The 19,545-nt window shown below is 55.4% G+C and overlaps 1 protein-coding gene across 1 annotated transcript in view; it reads right to left on the bottom strand.

The window, feature by feature from the left end:
- Positions 1-3,352: 3,352 nt before the first annotated feature.
- GALNT5 (polypeptide N-acetylgalactosaminyltransferase 5) overlaps positions 3,353-19,545 on the bottom strand; it is a 19,796-nt gene continuing 3,603 nt past the window's right edge. The window contains exons 2-11 of the mRNA XM_009885475.1: positions 19,141-19,539; positions 14,694-14,860; positions 12,223-12,342; positions 11,672-11,807; positions 11,174-11,293; positions 10,566-10,683; positions 10,048-10,371; positions 6,192-6,272; positions 5,276-5,437; positions 3,353-3,493 (exon numbers count right to left, since the gene is read on the bottom strand). Coding sequence (XP_009883777.1) covers positions 3,353-3,493; positions 5,276-5,437; positions 6,192-6,272; positions 10,048-10,371; positions 10,566-10,683; positions 11,174-11,293; positions 11,672-11,807; positions 12,223-12,342; positions 14,694-14,860; positions 19,141-19,539 — 1,768 coding nt within the window. The remainder of the gene's footprint in view (positions 3,494-5,275; positions 5,438-6,191; positions 6,273-10,047; positions 10,372-10,565; positions 10,684-11,173; positions 11,294-11,671; positions 11,808-12,222; positions 12,343-14,693; positions 14,861-19,140; positions 19,540-19,545) is intronic.

Here is a 19,545-nt window from a genome sequence, read left to right as displayed (position 1 = left end):
CCCGCCGGCAGCACAAGGGGTGATCCTGGTGCTTGGGCACTGGGGGCTCGGCCGGACGCTTCCCCGGCAGAGATGGGCCTACCACCTACCACCTCCTGCCACACGGAAGACGAGGGCTGTGCAGGCAGTGAACGGGCAGAAGCTGTGTCTCCAGCTCTCGGTGGGACGCGGATGCCCTCGGTCAGTGGGTGGGATGAGGAGCGTGGTGGAGCCCGGCAGAGACTAAAGACGCAAAGACGTGAAAATTTGCCACTTGGAACAGAGGCATTTTCAGGCAGAAAAGCCGGTGAGGATGCTGATTAGGACACACAGCTCCAGGACGTGGCAACTACTGACCTGGCCTTCACCTAAAAATAGATTTTCTCCATTTCCACAGTGCCAGATGAGGGCAGGTGTCACACAGGAGAGGGACTGAGGCCTTTTGGAGGGTCGTGATGCCTTTCCACCCTCTCCGGACAGTGCCGCCCGGGGCTGTCTCGCCTTTGGGAAGGGTTTCCAGGAGCGCTGTGGGCTCAACTTGAATGTGAATTAAACCCTTTTGGCAGAAACATGCCAGTTGCTACAACATCTGCAGCAGCAGCAGGGCACAGCAGCCAGTGCCGGCTATTGCCATCGCTGCACTAACAGCGCACTAAATGGGCATCCGAAGCACAGCCGTAAATCGGGGGAAACCGGTGCTTTAAAGGTTGTTCCCAGGGTGATGATTTGTGGTTCAGCCAGGCAGTACCTGGGGCAGGAGAGTCCCTGGAAACGGTCCGAATCGGTCAGAGACAGTTAACACACGGGGTTCAGAGGAAGAAGCTTCATCTATTATCATTTATTCCCTTTTTTGAAACTCTTTTTTCAAAAAAGCCCTAACAGGGCTTCCAACCGTCGCCACTGTGATTTGGGGCACTTATGGATGGAGGCACAGACATGCTGCGTCCTTCGCTGCCACAGCGTGGGAGCTGTTGGCTCACGGGCAGAAAAGCTGCATGTTTCCTGTTGCCAACACTGGCGGCTCCCGTTCCCATCCCGAGCCGTGGCCCTTCCCACCCGCGGTGCCTGCCTGCCTTTCTGTACCGCTTACAAAGACCCCACGGTCCCCAAACCCCGGCGCCGTCGGCGGGGACGGCAGAAGGAGCGGGCAGCTCACGGGGGAGGAGCGAGGCGCCTGTTGCCGCGTCTGCCGAGCGTGCCGGGAAAAACCCCTCTTGTTTCTGGCAGTTTCTGGCAGACCAGGCTGCCGGGTGCAATCCGAACGCGTCTCAGTATTGTGTAACAGCGGGGCCACAGCGCGCTGCCAGCAGCCCCGGAGGCACGCACCGGTCTTTAAGCAAAAGATACCGACATGGAAGTGAGCATTTGTGGAAACGGGGCATCAGCGCGCAAGTGACAAGCCTGGCGATGGGACGTGGCCGTGACATACGGCCGCTTGGTGCCTGCTCAGTGACAAGTGATTGAATGTCAGCAAAGAGACTTTGCTGAAATCCACGCTCCCTGATAAAAGATGACTGCACAAACAACGTCTGTGTCATTTTTCTGATGGTGACCCCAGGCTAGCTGTGCTGAAGGGGGGAGAGAAAATCGGGGAGACAGGTGGAATAGGAGCCAGCCGGGAAAATCTGTCGGGCCAGTCGGTATTTTGGCAGAGTGAGCCTGTCAGATGCTGTCAGCACCGATCCACCATGTGAGCGGTAAAGTTATGCCGGGCCTTCCGAAAAATCAAAGGAGAGGTACGAGGTGTTTTGGGATGGTGGAGGCTCGGCTGTGGCCGACAGCGGCGTGAGAATGGTGTGCGACGCTCAGCCCGGCATATCCCCAAGGCTTGTGCTGGTGAAGCCCCTGGCCCCAGCGCAGGGCAGCGGGGCAGGAGGAGCGCTGCCCTCCCCGAGCGACACCGCAGCGCACGGGGAACAACCTCCCACAGTGGCCACCGCTAACAGGAACGTGGGGAGGAATCCTCTTACAGATCCCGGATCTCAATTTAGTCTCCCATCCCTTCAATCTATCCCTTCAAAAACCGGTGATGGCTTTTAGAGATTAAACATCTCACGGTAAGAAAAAAACATGCCCCCGGCGGTAAGTTCAGGGGGACTTTTGGCGTGCGGAGCCCCGCCAGTGGCTGGTGCCAGCTGAGGTCCCGTGTTCCCCTCTGCAAGGGCTCCCGTGAAGGGTGTGTGCCCGCACACACACTTGTGTTCTGCGGCCCTGGCTGGGGCGAAGCCCTCGCTGGGCTCAGCAGGCGTCTCCATCCATCCCGAGTGCCGGCCAGGCAGAAGTTTCGGGTTGTGAGATGTCTCTGTGGCCATGGTAAGGGACACCGTGATGGGGAGAGCTGCCTGGCCTGCGCTGCCGGCAGGTGAAGCTTCCCTTGGGAAAGCCCAGGCAGGAGCAGGGCGAGCCTCCCCGCTCGGGGCTGCACTGAGCATCACTGGGCTCTGGCACAGGCACCAGCACGACCCAACGCCCCGGCCAGCCGGGGGCCAAGGAAAGCAGCAGCGGTCGCTGGGGAGCCCAGAAAAAGCCATGGGGGCTCGGGGACACGGCTGGGACCCTGGCAGCCCCAGGGTGGGGACAGCGCGGCCACCGTGGAACGAGCGGCTCTGGTGCACACCACCGGCAAGAATCAGGATGAGCGCACGGTGCGTCTGCGCGGCGGCTCCTCTCACCCCCAAGCAAAGCAGGGCACGCGCGTCCTCGCTGCCCGCAGCATGCAGGCAAGGCTGCTCCTCGCTTCTCCCGCAGCCCCCGCTTTACCCCGTTGGCTGGGCAGCTTATCGACCCCCATTTGCCTCCCATTATTGAAAGAAGGCTTTTTCAATAGGCAATCGATCCCTAACGGAACCCTGATACTCATCTGTCAGAGGCAACGGGTCCCACAGGGCAGGATCCTGCGGCCAGACCCAGCAGGGGCATGTCGGATGGATTTTTTTAATGCGCTGGTCAATAAACTTCCATTTTCTCAGGCCGGGGAAGAATAAGAAGCCCAATTTGCTGTTTACAGACTACAGAGCCCTGGAAGTATTTCTGTAGCTTATGCTGTTTTCCAGGGGGAACTGATGAAGGTTTGCTTACGGTAGGATGAGAGACTTCAGAAAATATTTCCATTTAATAATACAGAAAATTATTTGAGTTTTTGCCAAAGTCTTCCACAGTGAGGGAAAAACACGCCTACCTGTTTCAGACATCTTTAAACCAGATGTGCTGCTCTTGGTACTCTGATCTCTCAATATGCTGGTTTAAATGACGGATTTCAATTATCAATTTGAAATGAACCTCCAGTTTTCTAATTGCTGTCACAAGTCACACAGATGTCCTTGCTGAATTCACAAGATGAAAACACGGCATTTCTGGTTCAACTGTGTTCCCTTCAGTCTGCATAGTAATTGCCAAACTGCCACTTTTGATAAGGATTTGCGGAGTCACAGGCATTTACCCTCAGGGCTTTGTGCAAGGGATCCACTTCCAAGCACGCCGGCTGCTGGAGGTGCTCTGAGACGATGTGGTCCGTCTGCAGGGGAGAGAGAGAGGACTTTAGGTACCTGGACATGTGCAGCAGCAGCTCCATTTTCCCACTGAGAAAGCTCAATTCTTTATGGTGTGCCCTTTTTTTCACATTTCCCTAATACATAAGATCTCTTTGCTGACTTACAATGACTTTTGGGTGGGATCCAAAGCCTGCGCCTGTTGCTGAGCCAGGATCAGGCCATACCTTCTCTGCTTCGTGGCTTTTAGTCCACTGGAAATGGAAAGATTAGTTCTCTCGCTGTCCGGGTGGTAATTACCATGCAAAGGAAATCACTCCAGATGGTATTTGCAATACGGGGGAACGTATGGCAGGAGTCTGATTTCCATATTTTGGAGTTTCTTGGCTGATGAACTCAAAGCACGTTTACTGCGCTGAAAAGGATGTTAGGTAATTCAGCGATGAAGTCCAAATGCTGGGGCAGTAAACTGAATTCTGAAAGAATGAAGAGTCTGAGCGATCTCCATCCTTTTGCTTTTCACATCTGCTCGGCTGTATCTGCTTAACCCTCGTGGCCAGCAAGGCGATGCTGCCAAAGGTAAAGGACACTTTTGTGTCACCGCCTAGCACTGCAGCGTTTCTTATGAACGTTTGGTTAACACCCAGGTGAAATACTCCTGAAATGACACGCAGAGTTGTCTGGGCAAAAGTTGGATCTTTGTTCGTGTAGTAAATGCACTTCACATCATTAATAGGACACAATGACTGTGACATCAGAAGGAGGTAAAGCATCCTAACTCCCTCAGCCAGCATTCACCAGCCACGGAGCTGCTCCTCAGCTGTCCTACTGCTGGCACCAGGCAAGGCTGGTGCCCCTGTACTGACCGTGGCCGCCTGTCCCCAGGTACCGTGCCAGTGCCCGTGCCCGGGGCCGCCACAGCCATCCCTGGCACAGCCGCCTCTGCCCAGGACCCTGTGCCGGCAGAGAGCACCCAACGTGTCTAATGCGGGGCTCGAGGGGAGCTCCGGCTGGAAGAAGAGACAAAAACTGCCCCCGCGCTGATTAGCTGTCTGGACTCCTAAGTGGATGACAATTTTCATCTGTTTTTCACAAAACACCTTGGCCTTTGTGAGCCTCGGCGCTGCGGCGTTCTGGCTTTGAGAGTTTGGTTTTTTCAAACTAAAGAGGAATGGGAACTTGTCGATATGATGAGCGTATAACAGCCACATTTTTTCTTTCTTAAATTAAGACTATTTCTTTCTTAAATGTGAAGTATGCCATTTCATAGCGTTTTGCACAACTACTTACACCAGGCTGACGGAGAGACAGTTGCGACTCTCTTGCCTTTCGCAGTGCCGGTAATAAATGCAAGTATCCATTCTCTTCCCTTTCATAAATGCTTTCTTTTAAAAAACCACTGTGAGTTGAATGCCAATCAATATCAAATAATCTCCATGTAAGTGCTATTGACAGTTTCTATGTAAAACCCAGACGTTCTGTTACTGCCATGCAGCAGCAGAGCCCCGCTGGAGCGAATGCCCGGGCACCACCGGCATCGTCCCTGCCCCACACACCGTGTCGGGGAGTTGGGCTGCACATCACCCGGACTGACGGAACCTGACAGCAGTGCGGACACCTCTGTCCCCAAGAGGAAAGGCAGCGGGACCCGCGCCCGGCCACCAATGCTTAACTTCAGGTGAAAAGACAGCTTTGGCAAAGCCGGGAGCAGATGGCCCTTGTACACGGCACACCTTGCCCATCAGTTTGCACGCCGGCACACTGAGCCAAACCAGCGGTGGGGCCACCTTCACCAGCGCTTCACTTACCAGCTCTGGCTGGAAGGCGGCCAGCGACCTGTGCAGCCACGTGGGGCTGCGGCTGTGGCCCTGGCAGCGGCGCAGTCCCAGTGCTCCTGCAGCGCCAGCCGGGGCCAGGCAGAGTTCTCCGTGCCGGATCAGCCTCAGCCAGGTGTAGTTGAACTTTTGGTCCTGTGAGGAGGAACAGGGGAGAGCTGTGACCCGCTCGCCTTACCCCAGCAGGGCTGCCAAGCAGCTGGCAGAGGCTCTCCTTGCCTTCCTCCCGCCCTCCCTGGGACCCAGGGATGAGGAAAGCCGTGATCCATGGGAAGAGCTTTCCTACGGACTTGCAGAGCTAAAAAGCTCAGGACGGCCCCAGTGTAGGCTTGAGGAGTGGCTCCTGCCGCAGAAGCCCAAACTCGACCGCCGTGCGCTCCCCTGCCCTGCCGCCTCCCCTGGCTGTGCCCTGGCACTCGGCTGCCAACGCAAAATCCCTCCTATGCGAGGGGCCTCGGTCCGCACACAGGCGGTGAGCAACCAGCAGGGAACTGCCCGAGAAACACTGCCTGTAAAGGAAGGGAGAGGCTGTGCGCAGCGGCTGCCTCCCATCTAGTGACAGAGCGCGGCTGGATGCTCTGCAGCGGCACGCAGAACACTGGTCTGTGTTCAAACACTTCTCCCCAACCTCACCTGCAGGCGCAGGGTGTGAGCAAGCTCTCCTATTCCACACCAGTTTTCTGGTTCTGGGGTTGTTGCTTGGCTACAGGCTTTGCAAACAGAGGGAATTCCTGCCCCTCGCTGCTCCAGGCATCCTTTGGCCGTGTGCCCCAGTGGGACGGACTGTGTTCCCTCCTGGGGAGGGGGCAGGTCACCCTGGGGAGGTACAGGAGCTCTGTGCCGTGCACGAAAAACAGTATTACAGCCTCAGTGTGCAGGGTGTGCTTACCTCGTTGTTAACATCACATGCCTCAAAAGCTAGAGTGGTGTTTTCCACAGTGATGCATCTTGCCGTGGCTATGTTAACAAGCTAGAAAATAGAAACAAAATGCAAATTTAGAGAAAAATTCCCAAGAAAGAGAGGAGGCTGTTACACTGCAGTTAACCTGCTGGGTTCACAGGACACTGATTAATACAGTCTGCTTAACTGAGCGAAGCAGAGATGATGTGTCATAGTCTTTGGAGGAGTGTGTAAATGCACATCTGGTCCATTACATGTGTTTTTCTACCGGAAGAAGTTTCAAACTGGCCCTTTCCAGAAAAGTTCAAGGCTGGATGAGACACATTCTTTTTTGGGTTGTTTTTGGACATAGCTAATGTTCCTATTCTGCAAATCCCCAACCAAAACAACAGCTCCCAACACTAACAACTGCAGTATCCCTTCCCATCGTTATGCCAAGCAGCCGCCGTGTGCAGATGATGCAGGAGCCTGGTGGTCCATCCTAGATGAGGCACGGGGCCCTGGGCTCCAGCTGCCCAGCGTGGATCCCGCAGCTGGCCCTGGGAAGCAGTCCCATCACTATGTCCTCTTCTAGGGACAGGCTGGGAGAGTTGGGGGTGTTCAGCCTGGAGAAGAGAAGGCTCTGGGGAGACCTTAGAGCCCCTTTCAGTCCCTAAAGGGGCTCCAGGAGAGCTCGGGAGGGACTCTGGATCATCGAGGGGAGCCATAGGATGAGGCAGAACTATCTTACACTGAAAGAGGGGAGATTTAGATGAGGTATGAGGAAGAAATTCTCTCCTATGCAGGTGGTGAGCCCCTGGGGCAGGTTGTCCCGAGAAGCTGTGGCTGCCCCATCCCTGGGGGTGTTCAAGGCCAGGCTGGAGGTGGCCTTGGGCAACCTGGGCTGGTGGGAGGCAACCTAGGGCAGGGGGGTGGGACTGAATGACCTTCAAGGTCCCTTCCAACCCAAACCATTCTATGATTCAGCTCCTAGCTTGCTGTGAAGGAGCATCAGGCTCTTGCTCCTCTGCTCCGCTTCTCTTTGCTTGTTCTCCCTGCAGCAGTCCCCCACCGGTGAGCCATCCCCCCACTGCCGGGCCCGCGCCAGCATCTGCACGCAGCGTGCTCTGCAAGAGGCGTTCTCTTAATGCTGTTGGTACGGCATGTTCAGAGCTCGCTCAGGAGCACAAGAGATTACATGGAAAAGCTGCAAACGCTGGGCTGAACTCTGCCAGACCCCCTGTTCCTGGGGTGAAGCCCACCGCGCTGCAGGGACTCACAGTGGCAGGGTCCGATTCCTCAGGCAACCCCGGCAGTGCGGCAGTCGTGGCTGCTCACATCTCTGATTCCTTGCAAATGTCGTTCCTTCTCCTTCTTTCAGAATTTCTGAAGAACTTATGAATTAATCCCAGTGATTAAATAGGCTATTCAGAAAATAGTTCACAAGTAACTCTGGATAGTGTTCAGCACAGCTGGAATTTGCAGAGCTAGCTGAAAAACGGATTTTCTGCCCTATTAAATTTTGAGAATGAAGATAAAAAAGCAATTCAGGTGGCCCGAATCAAGACAAAGCAAGGCAACATCTTGAAAATTTTCACAAACACCTCTGAAAAGTTAGGGTTTTGGTTCAGTTGAAACCGAGGTGTCTCTATATGGTCTAACTGCTTTGCACAGAATTTGACAAGAAGTTTTATTGTTCTGATTGAAACAGATGAGCTAAAAAAGTGAGTATTTCTCAAGAAATTTCAATTTTTTTATGTTCTCAAGGCTATTCTGCTAATTCTTTTTTAAAAACATCCCTTAAGCTGCTGTTTCACTGATGCCTCCAGGCGGATCCAAACGGGGCTTTCTGGAAGGTGACGCAGGACAGGGGCTTTCAGCCGTACGGATTTTGGAGCGGCTGCCCCAGCAGACAGCCCTCGGTTCGCATGCTTGCAGTGGCTCGCAGCAGTGACCGGCCGCTGCTGTCACACCGAGATAGACGGACCCGTCCGAATGGATCCACTGCTCATAATCCACTCAAGTGCCTGAAACCAGCAGTTTCCTACAGCTTTTCCAAGAGTGCAGACAGGCCACCCAGAGGAAGCACGGCATCCCTCCCCATGTTCTCTGCACCGCTACCCTCCCACACCTTCACGGCTCCATCACAAAAGTATCGCACCGTCTGCGGCCAGCAGAGAGCCAGACCTGATCCCTATGGATCCCTGGGATGGGGAACCTTCACGTTACACCCTTGGCCCGCAGACAAGCCTGAAACGCGGCCAAATGGTTGCTGTGCTTTTTCCTGGCTCCCAGAAGGGCCAGTGCAGTAGCTGGAGGCCACACATCTTGGCAGGGATGAGAGGGACAGGCAGTTCTTGTTCTTGCTCCCTGAGCTGTGCCAGCCCTGTGGTCACCGGCTCCCGGCCACCTCCTCTCGGCAAGTGCTGCTCTGGCCGCAGCGCCAGGATACCGGCATATGTGGGGGAGGCAGCAAACCCTTTAGTTTTCATTCCTGGCATTGCTGTAATTTTTCTGGCAAACCAGGTATTTTCCATTTGTTATTGCAATTATAACCAGTTTGCAAACAGCGTTGTATCTTTTCCGGGCAGAATATTTGAGGTTTCTGAACATTCAAAGCAGCAGGTGATATTCTGCTGAGGCTGAGGGCTGGGCCAAATTCAGAACTCACATTTTATTCTCGTTTAATTCACTCTTCCATGTTGGTGAAGCTGCACAAGCAGGACCCGGTGCCAGAGAGCACACGAGTTCCCCGGTGTGGAGCTGGAGGGATGCTGAAGAAGTGGAACCTGGCCCGGCTACGCTCAGCAGCCGCCCAGCCAGCCAGGGGCTTGCGGAGGCAGGATTTAACCCAAAATGGCCTTTAAGGTGCGTTCTGCCCGCCGACCCCACCTGAGGCGCCGGTCCACCCTCACCGGAGGACCGCCGGGACTGGGGCCGCTGCCCTGTCCCCTGGCTGGCAGCGCGCACGAAAAGCGGTTTTCTGCTGCGCTCTGCTGGCGGCAGAGCCCCGCTACAGACCCTGCCTGCGCCTCCTGCCTGCGCTGCCTGGCCCTGCCTGCGCTGCCCGCCCTGCCGCCAAGGGCATCCCTCTTCCCCGGGCATCGCTCTTCCCCAGGCATCATCGCTCTTCCCTGGGCAGCCCATCTGGTGTGCAAACGCTGAACCGGCTCTTGGCATTGTGACCCACTTTTTGATAAAAACACTGCAGGATCCAGACTGCTGTGACATACCAAATATTCAAAAATGTTACCAAATGCCAGGGAAGCAACTAAGAGACAGCGTACCAGGATCACAGAATCACAGAATGGTTTGGGTTGGAAGAGACCTTCAAGACCATCCCGTTCCAACCTCCCCGCCCTGGGCAGGGCCACCTCCCCCCAGCCCAGGTTGCTCCAAGCCCCGTCCAGCCTGGCCTTGAACACCTCCAGGGATGGGGCAGCCACAGCTTCTCGGGGCAACCTGCCCCAGGGGATCACCACCCGCACAGGAGAGAATTTCTTCCTCATACCTCATCTAAATCTCCCCTCTTTCAGTGTCAAACCGTTTCCCCTCGTCCTATGGCTCCCCTCGATGATCAGGAGTCCCTCCCGAGCTCTCCTGGAGCCCCTTTAGGCACTGGAAGTGGCTCTAAGGTCTCCCCAGAGCCTTCTCTTCTCCAGGCTGAACCCCCCCCAACTCTCCCAGCCTGTCCTCCCAGCAGAGGGGCTCCAGCCCTCCCAGCATCTCCGGGGCCTCCTCTGGACGCCCTCAAACAGGTCCATGTCCTCCTTGTACTGGGGACTCCAAAGAGATGCTACCAAGTGTCTAGCCAGCCACTGAAAACATGTTTAAATGAAGGACAGCAAGTCATTTGGGTACATACCAGTCCACTGGCTTTAACCAGGGGAGCCTCCAGGTCTGGGTAGACGTTCTCCAGGTACCACCGGAAACTTTTGCACTGAAGCTTTTTTCGCAGCTGGATTTGTTGAGTCAGGTTGCCAACATCCAGGTTTTTCAAGACTAAGTGGTAAGCGTGGCCGTAGAATAACTCCTTGTATTCATCCAGCCAGACCTCCGCAACACGGGCCAAGTTCCTCTCCACTGTTCTCACCCGATCTTTTGGGAAGGAATAAGGATTGTCGTTCCTGAAAATGTGTCCAACTCTGGAGCACGGAACAATCTCAATCTCTCCCCCGCACATCCAGACCTGAGAAACAGAGATTGCTTTGATAGAAACATGGACTGTTGTTGGGTGCTGGCTTTGTGCAATCCAGAAGAGGAGCAGAGAAGTAAGTAAACTGCCAGGAGGGACGGGGTCTCCAGCACGGGGCTGAGCCCCATCACCCGAGCCAGTCTGTCGGGGACACAGCCGTGCAGGACAGGCTGTCCAGAGTGACGTACCTTGAATGAAATCTCCATATTTTCACCTCCCCAAACATCCAGCCCAGGGTCATATGCTCCCAGCTCAAAAAAATACTTCTTATCGATGGAAAATAGGCCACCTGCCATGACTGGGCACCTGGGAACAGAGAAGCCACACAGCACGTCAGCTGGTGGGGAAGCACCCGTCCCTTTCCCCTTGCTTTGACGAGGGAATCATTGAGAAGTTGCAGGCTACTAAATGACTGGGGACAGTGCCTGAGCTGGCACTCACAGAGACAGCAAAGACTACCTGAGGTGTCACTTTGCTGCAGATGGGCAGATGCAACATTAAAATAAGACAGTATTTGGGTGGTTTTACCCAGCCTGAAAGCTGTAATTTGGCATGGAAGGGAAACATGCAACGGTACGTCCCCTGATCCTGGCAGCACTGGCGAAATGCTGGCGGTACCGCGAGCGGTGAGAAAGGCTTGCTGGGCTGTGCCCGTGTCTGGTGATGTGACTGCCCACAGCGGCCAATGCCCCTGTCCTCCTTATAAGCGAAGGGACAACATTTGTCCTGGACGGAGCCTTTGTTCCTAAATTATTAACACTTTGGTCCACAGAGCTCTCACCTTTGCTTTTTTTACCTTATTATATCAGTTTCCTTGATTTTATTTTTCTCGATGACCTCTTGTGGAATCTGCCTCCATCCAAAATTCATTGGCCAAGTAAAAATCCCACGCTGAAAGTTGTCCACGGTCATGTAACTAAACGGGGAAAAGACGGGGATGACTAATTCTGAGTCACATTCCTGATTGAAATGTCACCCTTAATGAGTGAAGATGAATATCTGTACATAATTAAAACAGGATTTTAACAAATTTCATCAGAAATACTCTTCATGTACTAAAAGTCATGAAAAAGGGAAAAGGTGTGTGCGATAAATGAAGGGGCCACATCTACTGCTAATGTGAATTTCTGGAATACAGCAAGGTTACGTATCCCTTGTGAAATGCTGCTGAAGGCCAGTTAGGAGGTCTGGACCTGTGTCCTCCTGTAGTTAACACATTGCTGGTCCCAGTAAGAGGGTTTGCTTGAGCCACTGGCACAGATTTTGGGTTTCCAAGGGGTGCGAGCCACCTTACCTCATGTCCTTGTCACTGATGACCTCGATGACGGGGCAGGCAACCTTGGTCCGGCTCAGGCGGACCCTCTCCAGTAGCGGCTCCAGCCATCCCACATTGCACTCCACGTGCGAGTCCAGGAAGGTCAGGACAGCACCTGTAGCAAAGCCCAGGGCAGCATGAGGTCCCCAGTCTCCATCCCACTCCCCACAGGCTCGGGGAGCTGCTGATGGTGCCACCACCCTCCATGGGTCCCCAAACCCTCCCAGCTGTAGCCCAGAGCATGTCTCACTGCTTGCCATCGCGGCCTGCAGAGCGAAGCGGGGCGGCTCTGGGAGAAATGGCAGTGTCGGTGCCGACACAGCCTGGCCATGGCTGGAGATCTCGACTGCTGAGGGTTGTGCAGAGGGGCCAGACAAGCCATAGCTCATCCCCTCGTCAGACCCTCACACTTCGCATACGGAAAAGATGCCTGTAGTTCATTGGGAGGGGACTAAAACTCAGTGCCAGAGATAGCTTATCGGCACCTCCAGGGGAGCCCAGGCAGGGCTGTGAGATGGCTTTTGTCCTACCTTTGGCAATCTCTGCTCCTGCCAGTCTGGCCCGTATTAGACCGTGCCTTTCCTTGAGGTGGAGGATCTTCACTTTGGGGAACCGTGACATGTATCTGTCCAGCTTCTCCTTGAGGTACTCTGCAGAGAAGGAGAAGGTGAGGTTGACTTACCCATGTTACACCCAATTCCAGGGTGAAAAACAGTGGGCAGTTTCCTTGGAAGCACCTTCAGGACACAGCGGGGTCCTTGGGTCTGGCACACAAACATCAGGGCACAGCTGCAGGGCTTCCAATGTACGGCATCACAGTCTGAGCCTGCTCGCCAGTGAAACTCCCAGTGTGTCAGTGCCAGCATGTTTAGGCTGAAGTTGATGAACTTCACAGAATCATAGAATGGTTTGGGTTGGAAGGGACTTTGAAGGTCATACAGTCCCACCCCCCTGCCCTGGGCAGGGCCACCTCCCCCCAGCCCAGGTTGCTCCAAGCCCCGTCCAACCTGGCCTTGAACACCTCCAGGGATGGGGCAGCCACAGCTTCTTGGGGCAACCTGCCCCAGGGGATCACCACTCGCACAGGAGAGAATTTCTTCCTGATACCTCATCTAAATCTCCCCTCTTTCAGCGTCAAACCGTTCCCCCTCATCCCATGGCTCCCCTCCCTGATCAGGAGTCCCTCCCCAGCTCTCCTGGAGCCCCTTTAGGCACTGGAAGGGGCTCTAAGGTCTCCCTGGAACCTTCCCGACTCAGATGCTGAATTTTAAAATCTCTGTTGGAGATGTGTCTCCCAGTACTCTGTAACGGGTGTGGAGTTTGGTCCTGGGTGCTCGCCAAGGGCTGCCTGGCTGCCCTGGCTCTGCTCCCCCAAAGGATGGGGCTGCGGGTGGTGGCATCATCTCCCACCCCCTGCACAGCAGGCACCATCTGCATTGGCACAAACCCAGCGGGTGCAGCAAAGGTGGACCAGTACCTGGTGCTGGGCAAGAACGGTGACTCGCTGCACGCAGGAGACATGGAAGTGGAGAGCAGCAAGTGCAGGGCTTTTGGTGACAGGCCATGTGTGAAACCCCAGTGGCCTGACTTGGGTGGTTCATGATCCAAACCAGCTAAAAAAAAATATTCTCTTTTGTGCTCTACAAATTTCTCAGTATTAAGCACCGCATTTAAAGACTCAGCCCAGTTTTAAACTGCAGGAGGCTTTGCTGTGGCACATCTCTACTTTTCAGGTTGTCCTGTTGTCCATGTGCTTCATTTGGAGACAGCCACCCACTTAAATCGTTCGGTCTGCAGGTTCCCCCGACCTCCCTCACCGAGGGGCTTCACTGATACTCTCTGGGTTTCTCCACAAGAATATAACTGTTTGTTTTCAAAAGCCCGTTAAAAGCTTTGAAAGGCTCCAAAGGTGAAACGCTTGTGGACATGTTTGCTGTAGGTTATTGCTGCTGCTGCCTGGATTACAGCAATGCCGAGCATGGCTCTCCGTAATTCCCCCGCACTCTAACTGTTGGTTGCAAACCCAGCGTTCCAGGCTTTCCCAGGTAACGAGCAGGTAGAAAGGGAAGCCACAGGGAGAAAGCAAAGAGGAAACTTGAAGAGATGATTTTGAAGGGAAATAGCATGAATGTGTTTTAACAATTATTTTAAAAATGAGCAAACTGAGTCTTTTTCCTTCTTTTTTGCACGTATTGTCTTGTGGCATTGGAGGCTCTCTGTATGCGTGGCATGAGCTCTGAAGTTTGCCTGAGACAGCACTTTCCCTGAAGAATGAGCAGTTGGAAAATTACATCATTCCTAAATTTTTCAGGGCTGAAGTCAGCAGAGAGCCAAAGCATTACAAAGCAGAGGTTCGATATCATCTGAAATGTCTGTGAGTACACGTGCAAAGCCCCCGTGCACGCACAGATGCCCGGCTCACCACTGCTTTCACTGCAACCACCCCCTTCTCTGAGCAACCCGGGAAGTACGCGCTGTTCCTCACTGCCGCCAGCACCCGCAACACGGGGCACTCCTCTGGAAACTGCACAGAGAAGGGTGACAGCGTCTATTTTATAAAGGCACAAGCCCTTGAGCCAGGACACGTGGAGAGGCGTGGGTTGGGGGGACCCAGCTCCCTGGCGCTCCCGGAGTGCCGTGCCTCCGCCAGCCTCTGGCACACGTGTGAAGCAGCGCAGGAGTGTAACTGAGCAGTGCACAGCTGTAAACGTGGCAGCTGTTTAAGTGAGTGACTGGGGATGGGAGAGACGTGAATGATAACGTCTGGCTGGGTGTTGGGCAGCTGCCAAGCCTCGATCGCCCACAGCCACCCCCCAGCGCCCATCGGCCTCTGATCCCCCTCACCTGCAGAGATAACAGTGCCGGCTGGGGACGCACTTCAATACATCGCAAGGAGAAAATGCGATTTCTTTCTACTATTCAGAATTGAATTACAGAGAAAAAATTGTATTTTGGCCTCAAATGATATTAGTTTCATAAAGGTGGAAGAAGCTTCACCTACCTTTGGTGCTGAAGTCGTCCACCAAAATGACTTCTTCAATCAGGTGTGGAGGCGATCTGCTGAGGACGCTGTGAACGGAGCGGAGGAGGGTGGACCACACTTCATCCACGAAGCACATGATGATGGTGGTGGTTGGGAGGTCGTCGTGAACCCGCTGCTCGGAGCACCTGCAACAGCAACACGGGTTCACAGGCGACTGCCAGTCGCACTCCTGAAAATCTCCAGCCTTAGGGTTTGTTGGGAAAACGTGCCGGGAGGGGTGAGTTGCCAGATGTGAAATACAGAGGCAAACCCCTGCAACGGGATTTTTTGGGGAGAAGGAGCAGAGGGGTACGCTCGCTCCTTTCTAATGGGGACCTCTTCCTAACTCCCTACACCTGGGCGATAATATCCCCTTTCTGTGAGCAAACAGTGCAAAGGCCCCGGGGAGCGAGGCCGATGCCAGCTCTGTGCCACTGGCCTGGGGACTCCTGCGGGGAAGGGATCCTGTGATGCTGCGAGCGCACGCAGGGCTTGGGATGCCGGGCTGTGTGAGATAGCCTTGCTGGAAAAAAAGAATGGGTATTACATTCAAAACGCAGGGAAACGGCCATTTCTGTGAAGGGTTACTTGGCACAGCAACTTGCCAAGCATGCAGACAGCGAGGAAGTTGCCCAGTCCGACTTCTGCACCTAACCCAGGCAGACGGGAAAACATTCAAGCATCCGAATTGCACGTGCAGCGGCACTGGTGGGTGCGCTCCCCGAGCACCCCGTCCCTCGCGCCCTGAGCACCCACGGCTCCCAGGGCCGCCCCAGCCTGGCCAGCCGTGCCCCGAGCCCGCGGGCAGGGGCTGCGAGCCAACAGTCAGCGACACGCCTCGGCGGATCCCAGGAGCGATAAAATTTCTCCTGTATCTACGAGTTTGGCATTTCATTCTGTGACAGCCAAAAATGCAACAGCCGGGTCAGGGCTGTCCCTTCAGTGTTTGAACAAAAGGTCAACAAGTGGCTTTTCTCATCCCCCGTCTGCAATCCAAGCACCACTGTGCTGCGTGCCGGGGGGAGCGGGGCACCCTCCGCTCCCCCATCCCCGAGCGGATCCCCGGGCCTGCAGAACGCCTGGCAGAGCGCTCCTTTCCCCCAGACCCGACGGCTCATCCCCCAGTACACACGCATTGCTGGGACTTGCTTTCTCTCTCTCATCAACAAGCCCAAGTCTGATAGCAGGTTCTTCTCTCTTGTCCTTCCAGCGCAGACCTCCTGCAGGCAGGACAGGCACCAGCCTATCTGCGCATGCAGAAAATTCATTTCTCAGCGGTGAATCAAAACCACTGTTCGCTCTGCTGTCAACAAGAGACAGAAAAGAGGGACAGGCGTATGATAGCATATGGAAAATTGACTTCTGTCTCAATGAACAGCCCCTCGGGTTCGGCTGGTGCGGGCTCAGACGCTGATGCCAGGGCACCGCACAGCTCAGACCATGTGGTGTTGTGAAGAAAATTCAGAGGTATTTCAGAGCTTCGCAGCTAATCAGAAGTGCTCTGGGTAAGTAAAAATAACCCCAGAATTACTCTCCGTCACAATCCTTGCAACGTGTCTTCCTTTTTCCTTCTGTAGCCTGGTTCACTCCAGGCAGTGGCCAGGGCTGGCTCCGCCAGGAGGAGATGTGCCGTTTGATGTGGTTTGGTTGGAAACCACGAGGGTGTTGGCCCGAGGCGATGGGACCTCTCTGCAGCGCGGGGGGGTCGTCTGGGCATGCTGGCAGGACTCTGGCGTCGAGGGAGAGAAGGCAGGGGCTGAACTGCTGGGGAGGTGGCTTGCAAGAAGGAGACAGGACAACAAGGGAAAGACAAACGAGGAGAAAAGAGATGAATTGTAGTTGCTCCTACAGCGAACCCAAGGAGGCAGCTCATGGGGGAAGGAGGGACAGAGGCCATGGGTAAGGCAGGAGACAGCTTTCAATGCACGGGGAGAGAGGTGAGAGCAGCCGACAAAGCGCAGCCGGGACTCACGCCGTAAAGGCTGCGCGCAGCCAGGCAGTACCTGCTAAGAGGACTTCTCTCTTTAGCCCCTTCATTGGCAGCAAACGGGCTCCTGGCCAAAGCCTGCGCGTACCCCGGGCAGCTGGAAAGCATCCGCGTGAGGGCGATGGGAAACCTCAAACTGAGGAACATCTTTTTCTCCCTTCTTGCCTAAAAAAGTAGGACTTCTAGGCAGAGAGAAATGGGTTTGTTACTGTTGACCCCCAGCTAAAGATACTTCGCTATGTCCCGTGTGAGTCTGGGCTCCATTTTTTTGCAAACTATATATGTATATGTACATACATATATATTTTTTATATATTCACATTTAATACTTAATATATATAACTAATGCTAAGTAGAAGTCAAACCCTTTTGAAATTCCACCCCTAAACAGGATTTTAAACAAAAATAGTCCACAGCCTTTATGTTCCATTGACATCACCCTGAAAGTCAGCAAAATGTAGGCTCTGAAGTGGCAGATAAAGTTGCTTTGGGAAAATGTCACCTTAGATCTGGGTCCCTGTCTAAACCCGGGTAACTTGATTGCCCCAGAGAGGCTATGGGGCAGCCTGGGGAGAGGTGAGAGGCACGCAGGGACCTTCACTGCCGGCTGGAATGGGGTGCAGGGATGCTAAACCGGGGTCTGCAGGATGAGCTCCGCATGAGCCTCCTGGCCACCCCCGGCTTGAGCATCTCGCTCCTCCTTGGTGGGACTCCTCCTGCAGGCGTTTCTGCAGAGGTACAGTGCTCAGCAAGCACCTGCACGGTCGGTAAAGCTCGGAGAGCAGCAAGCATTGCACACGGAAGGCTGTGACATGTCTCCTTTTGAAGTTTGAAGGCTGTGACAAGTTTCCTCTTTGCCAAATTTCAGTGGTCTAGTCCAGCACTCCAGCAAAGATCACAAGAGGAACTGGATTTTAAACTGGGAGAGACTGGTAGACTCCAGCAGAAAGTGACGTGCTGTTTGATCACCGAGAGCTGCCAACAGCAGTTGCCGTGAGCTGGCCCTTGCAGCCGGATTTCTGCCGTGCCCCTGTTTGGCCAAGGCGTTCCCCGTGACGCCCAGACAGCGATGCCGTCTCCTCCCAGGCAGGTGCGTCACTCCTCACCGCGGGCTGTGCCTGCCGGCACTCCTGGGACGTGGCTTCTGCTCCACTGCTCCAGGGCTTTGCTGTCGAAGACCAAACGCAGTCCTGGCTTTGAGCCGCCAGGGCTCTTTTTCTGTGCAGAGGTGGCCTCTGTAGCTGGCATCTGCCTGCCGAAAGCAGTCCTAACCATCTCCCTCCTCCCCTCTCCCGTTCCTTGCCGTGCAGGGCCTCACCTCGGCTCGCAGGCGAGCACCAACAGCACCGTGGGAATGCTTGTGCCCTGTCCCGGGGGACAACTCATGGCACAACTCCCATCCCACCGTGCGCATCGCCTGCGAGCATGGGCAGAGGGACACGGGAGGGTTTCTGTGTGAGGCAGGTCTCCCCCCGCCAAGCGAGAGGTGCTTGCAGCAGGAAAAGCCGAGTGTAAGACAAACCCACTATTCACCTGAACTAGTGCCTTCCCTGGACCGCCCCCACAGTGGCCCGGCACAGCCGCTCTGGACAGGGACCCCTCCAGCCCTGCACCCCTTCCGTCGGCGCTGCCCACACATTCCCACCCGTTTCTTTTCTACGGGGACTATGGGGAAGGAGTGTCTTTTTTGAAGCGCAATACTGAGATTTGCGCCATCAGCCACACATTTAATGGGGACAGCTGTAACTGAATGACAGTTTTCCACACCAAAACCCTGCGTCCCTCCCCACGTGCGCCCACAGGTCCAGGTACCCCCGAGCTGCCTCCGCAGGGTGGGTACCAACGGCGGTGCTCAAGGGCAGCAGTGCCACTGCTCTGCAGAAGGGATCGCTCCCGGGGGAATTCCCCAGACTGCCTTGGCTGCACTTCGGTGTGTGCTGGTTAATCACGATGGTGCTCAGTGCGTGGCTTCACCTCCTGCGGAGGCTCCGGGAGCCCCGGCGGGCCCTCCGGCAGGGGGGCTGTTGCGGGGCTCCGCGGCCAGGGCAGGGCAGTGGTGGGGCACAGGTGGGACAGCACCTCAGGGCACGGGGCGCTCCTGCTGCCGAGACGAGCCGACGGGGCGCAGGAGCGCTCCCGGAGCCAAACGCGTGGATATTGATACCAAACAGTGCACGGTAAACCGGGCAAAGTGCTTTAAGGCACAAAGAGGCCCGAGCCCCATCGCCTGCCTCGCGCGCCCCAGCCTCTTTGGACAGCAGGGCTGGAGACCATCTGCAAACTCTGCCCGGTTTTATGTTTAATAACAAGCTGCTCTTACCTGGAAAGGCAGAGCCGCCTCGCGGCTGGCTGGCAGGCACGAAGCGAAGGCCGCGGTGCACCCCGTGCACCCCCCCGGAGCCAGCAAGCAGATATTACTGCTGGGGAAGCAGGTCTTACCCGGCGGGCCTGGTGTCCGCGACGGCTCGGTCCACGGGGATCAGATCGCTGAGGTAGACGTTAAAGTTTCCTTCTTTCCATCTACTCTTTGCTTCTTCTTGTTTACCGTCAGGGACTGCAACAGGGTGCCCAAACTGGCCGGGAGCCTGGGGGTCCCGGGGGGCGAGCGTGGCATCCAGGGACAAGACCCTGTGCGTTCCCGGGCTGCCGCCGCCTGCCCGCTCCTGCTTGGCCTCGCCGGTGACCGCTGTCCCGGGCGCTGCTCCTGGCGTGGCACCCACCGTCCGGCTCTGGCCACCCAGCGCCGCGGCCCCGGTGAGGGCCTTCGCAGTAGGGCCGCCGTTGCCGTTTTCGGTAGCCAGCTGCCGCTCTTTGTGCTCTCCTTGGCTCCTTGTGAAGCTGCCC

Source organism: Charadrius vociferus, unplaced genomic scaffold, assembly GCF_000708025.1.
Source record: "Charadrius vociferus isolate BGI_N301 unplaced genomic scaffold, ASM70802v2 scaffold404, whole genome shotgun sequence".
Taxonomy (NCBI): domain Eukaryota; kingdom Metazoa; phylum Chordata; class Aves; order Charadriiformes; family Charadriidae; genus Charadrius; species Charadrius vociferus.
Note: the sequence above shows the minus strand (reverse complement) of the source record. Positions and strands in the feature narration are given on the sequence as shown.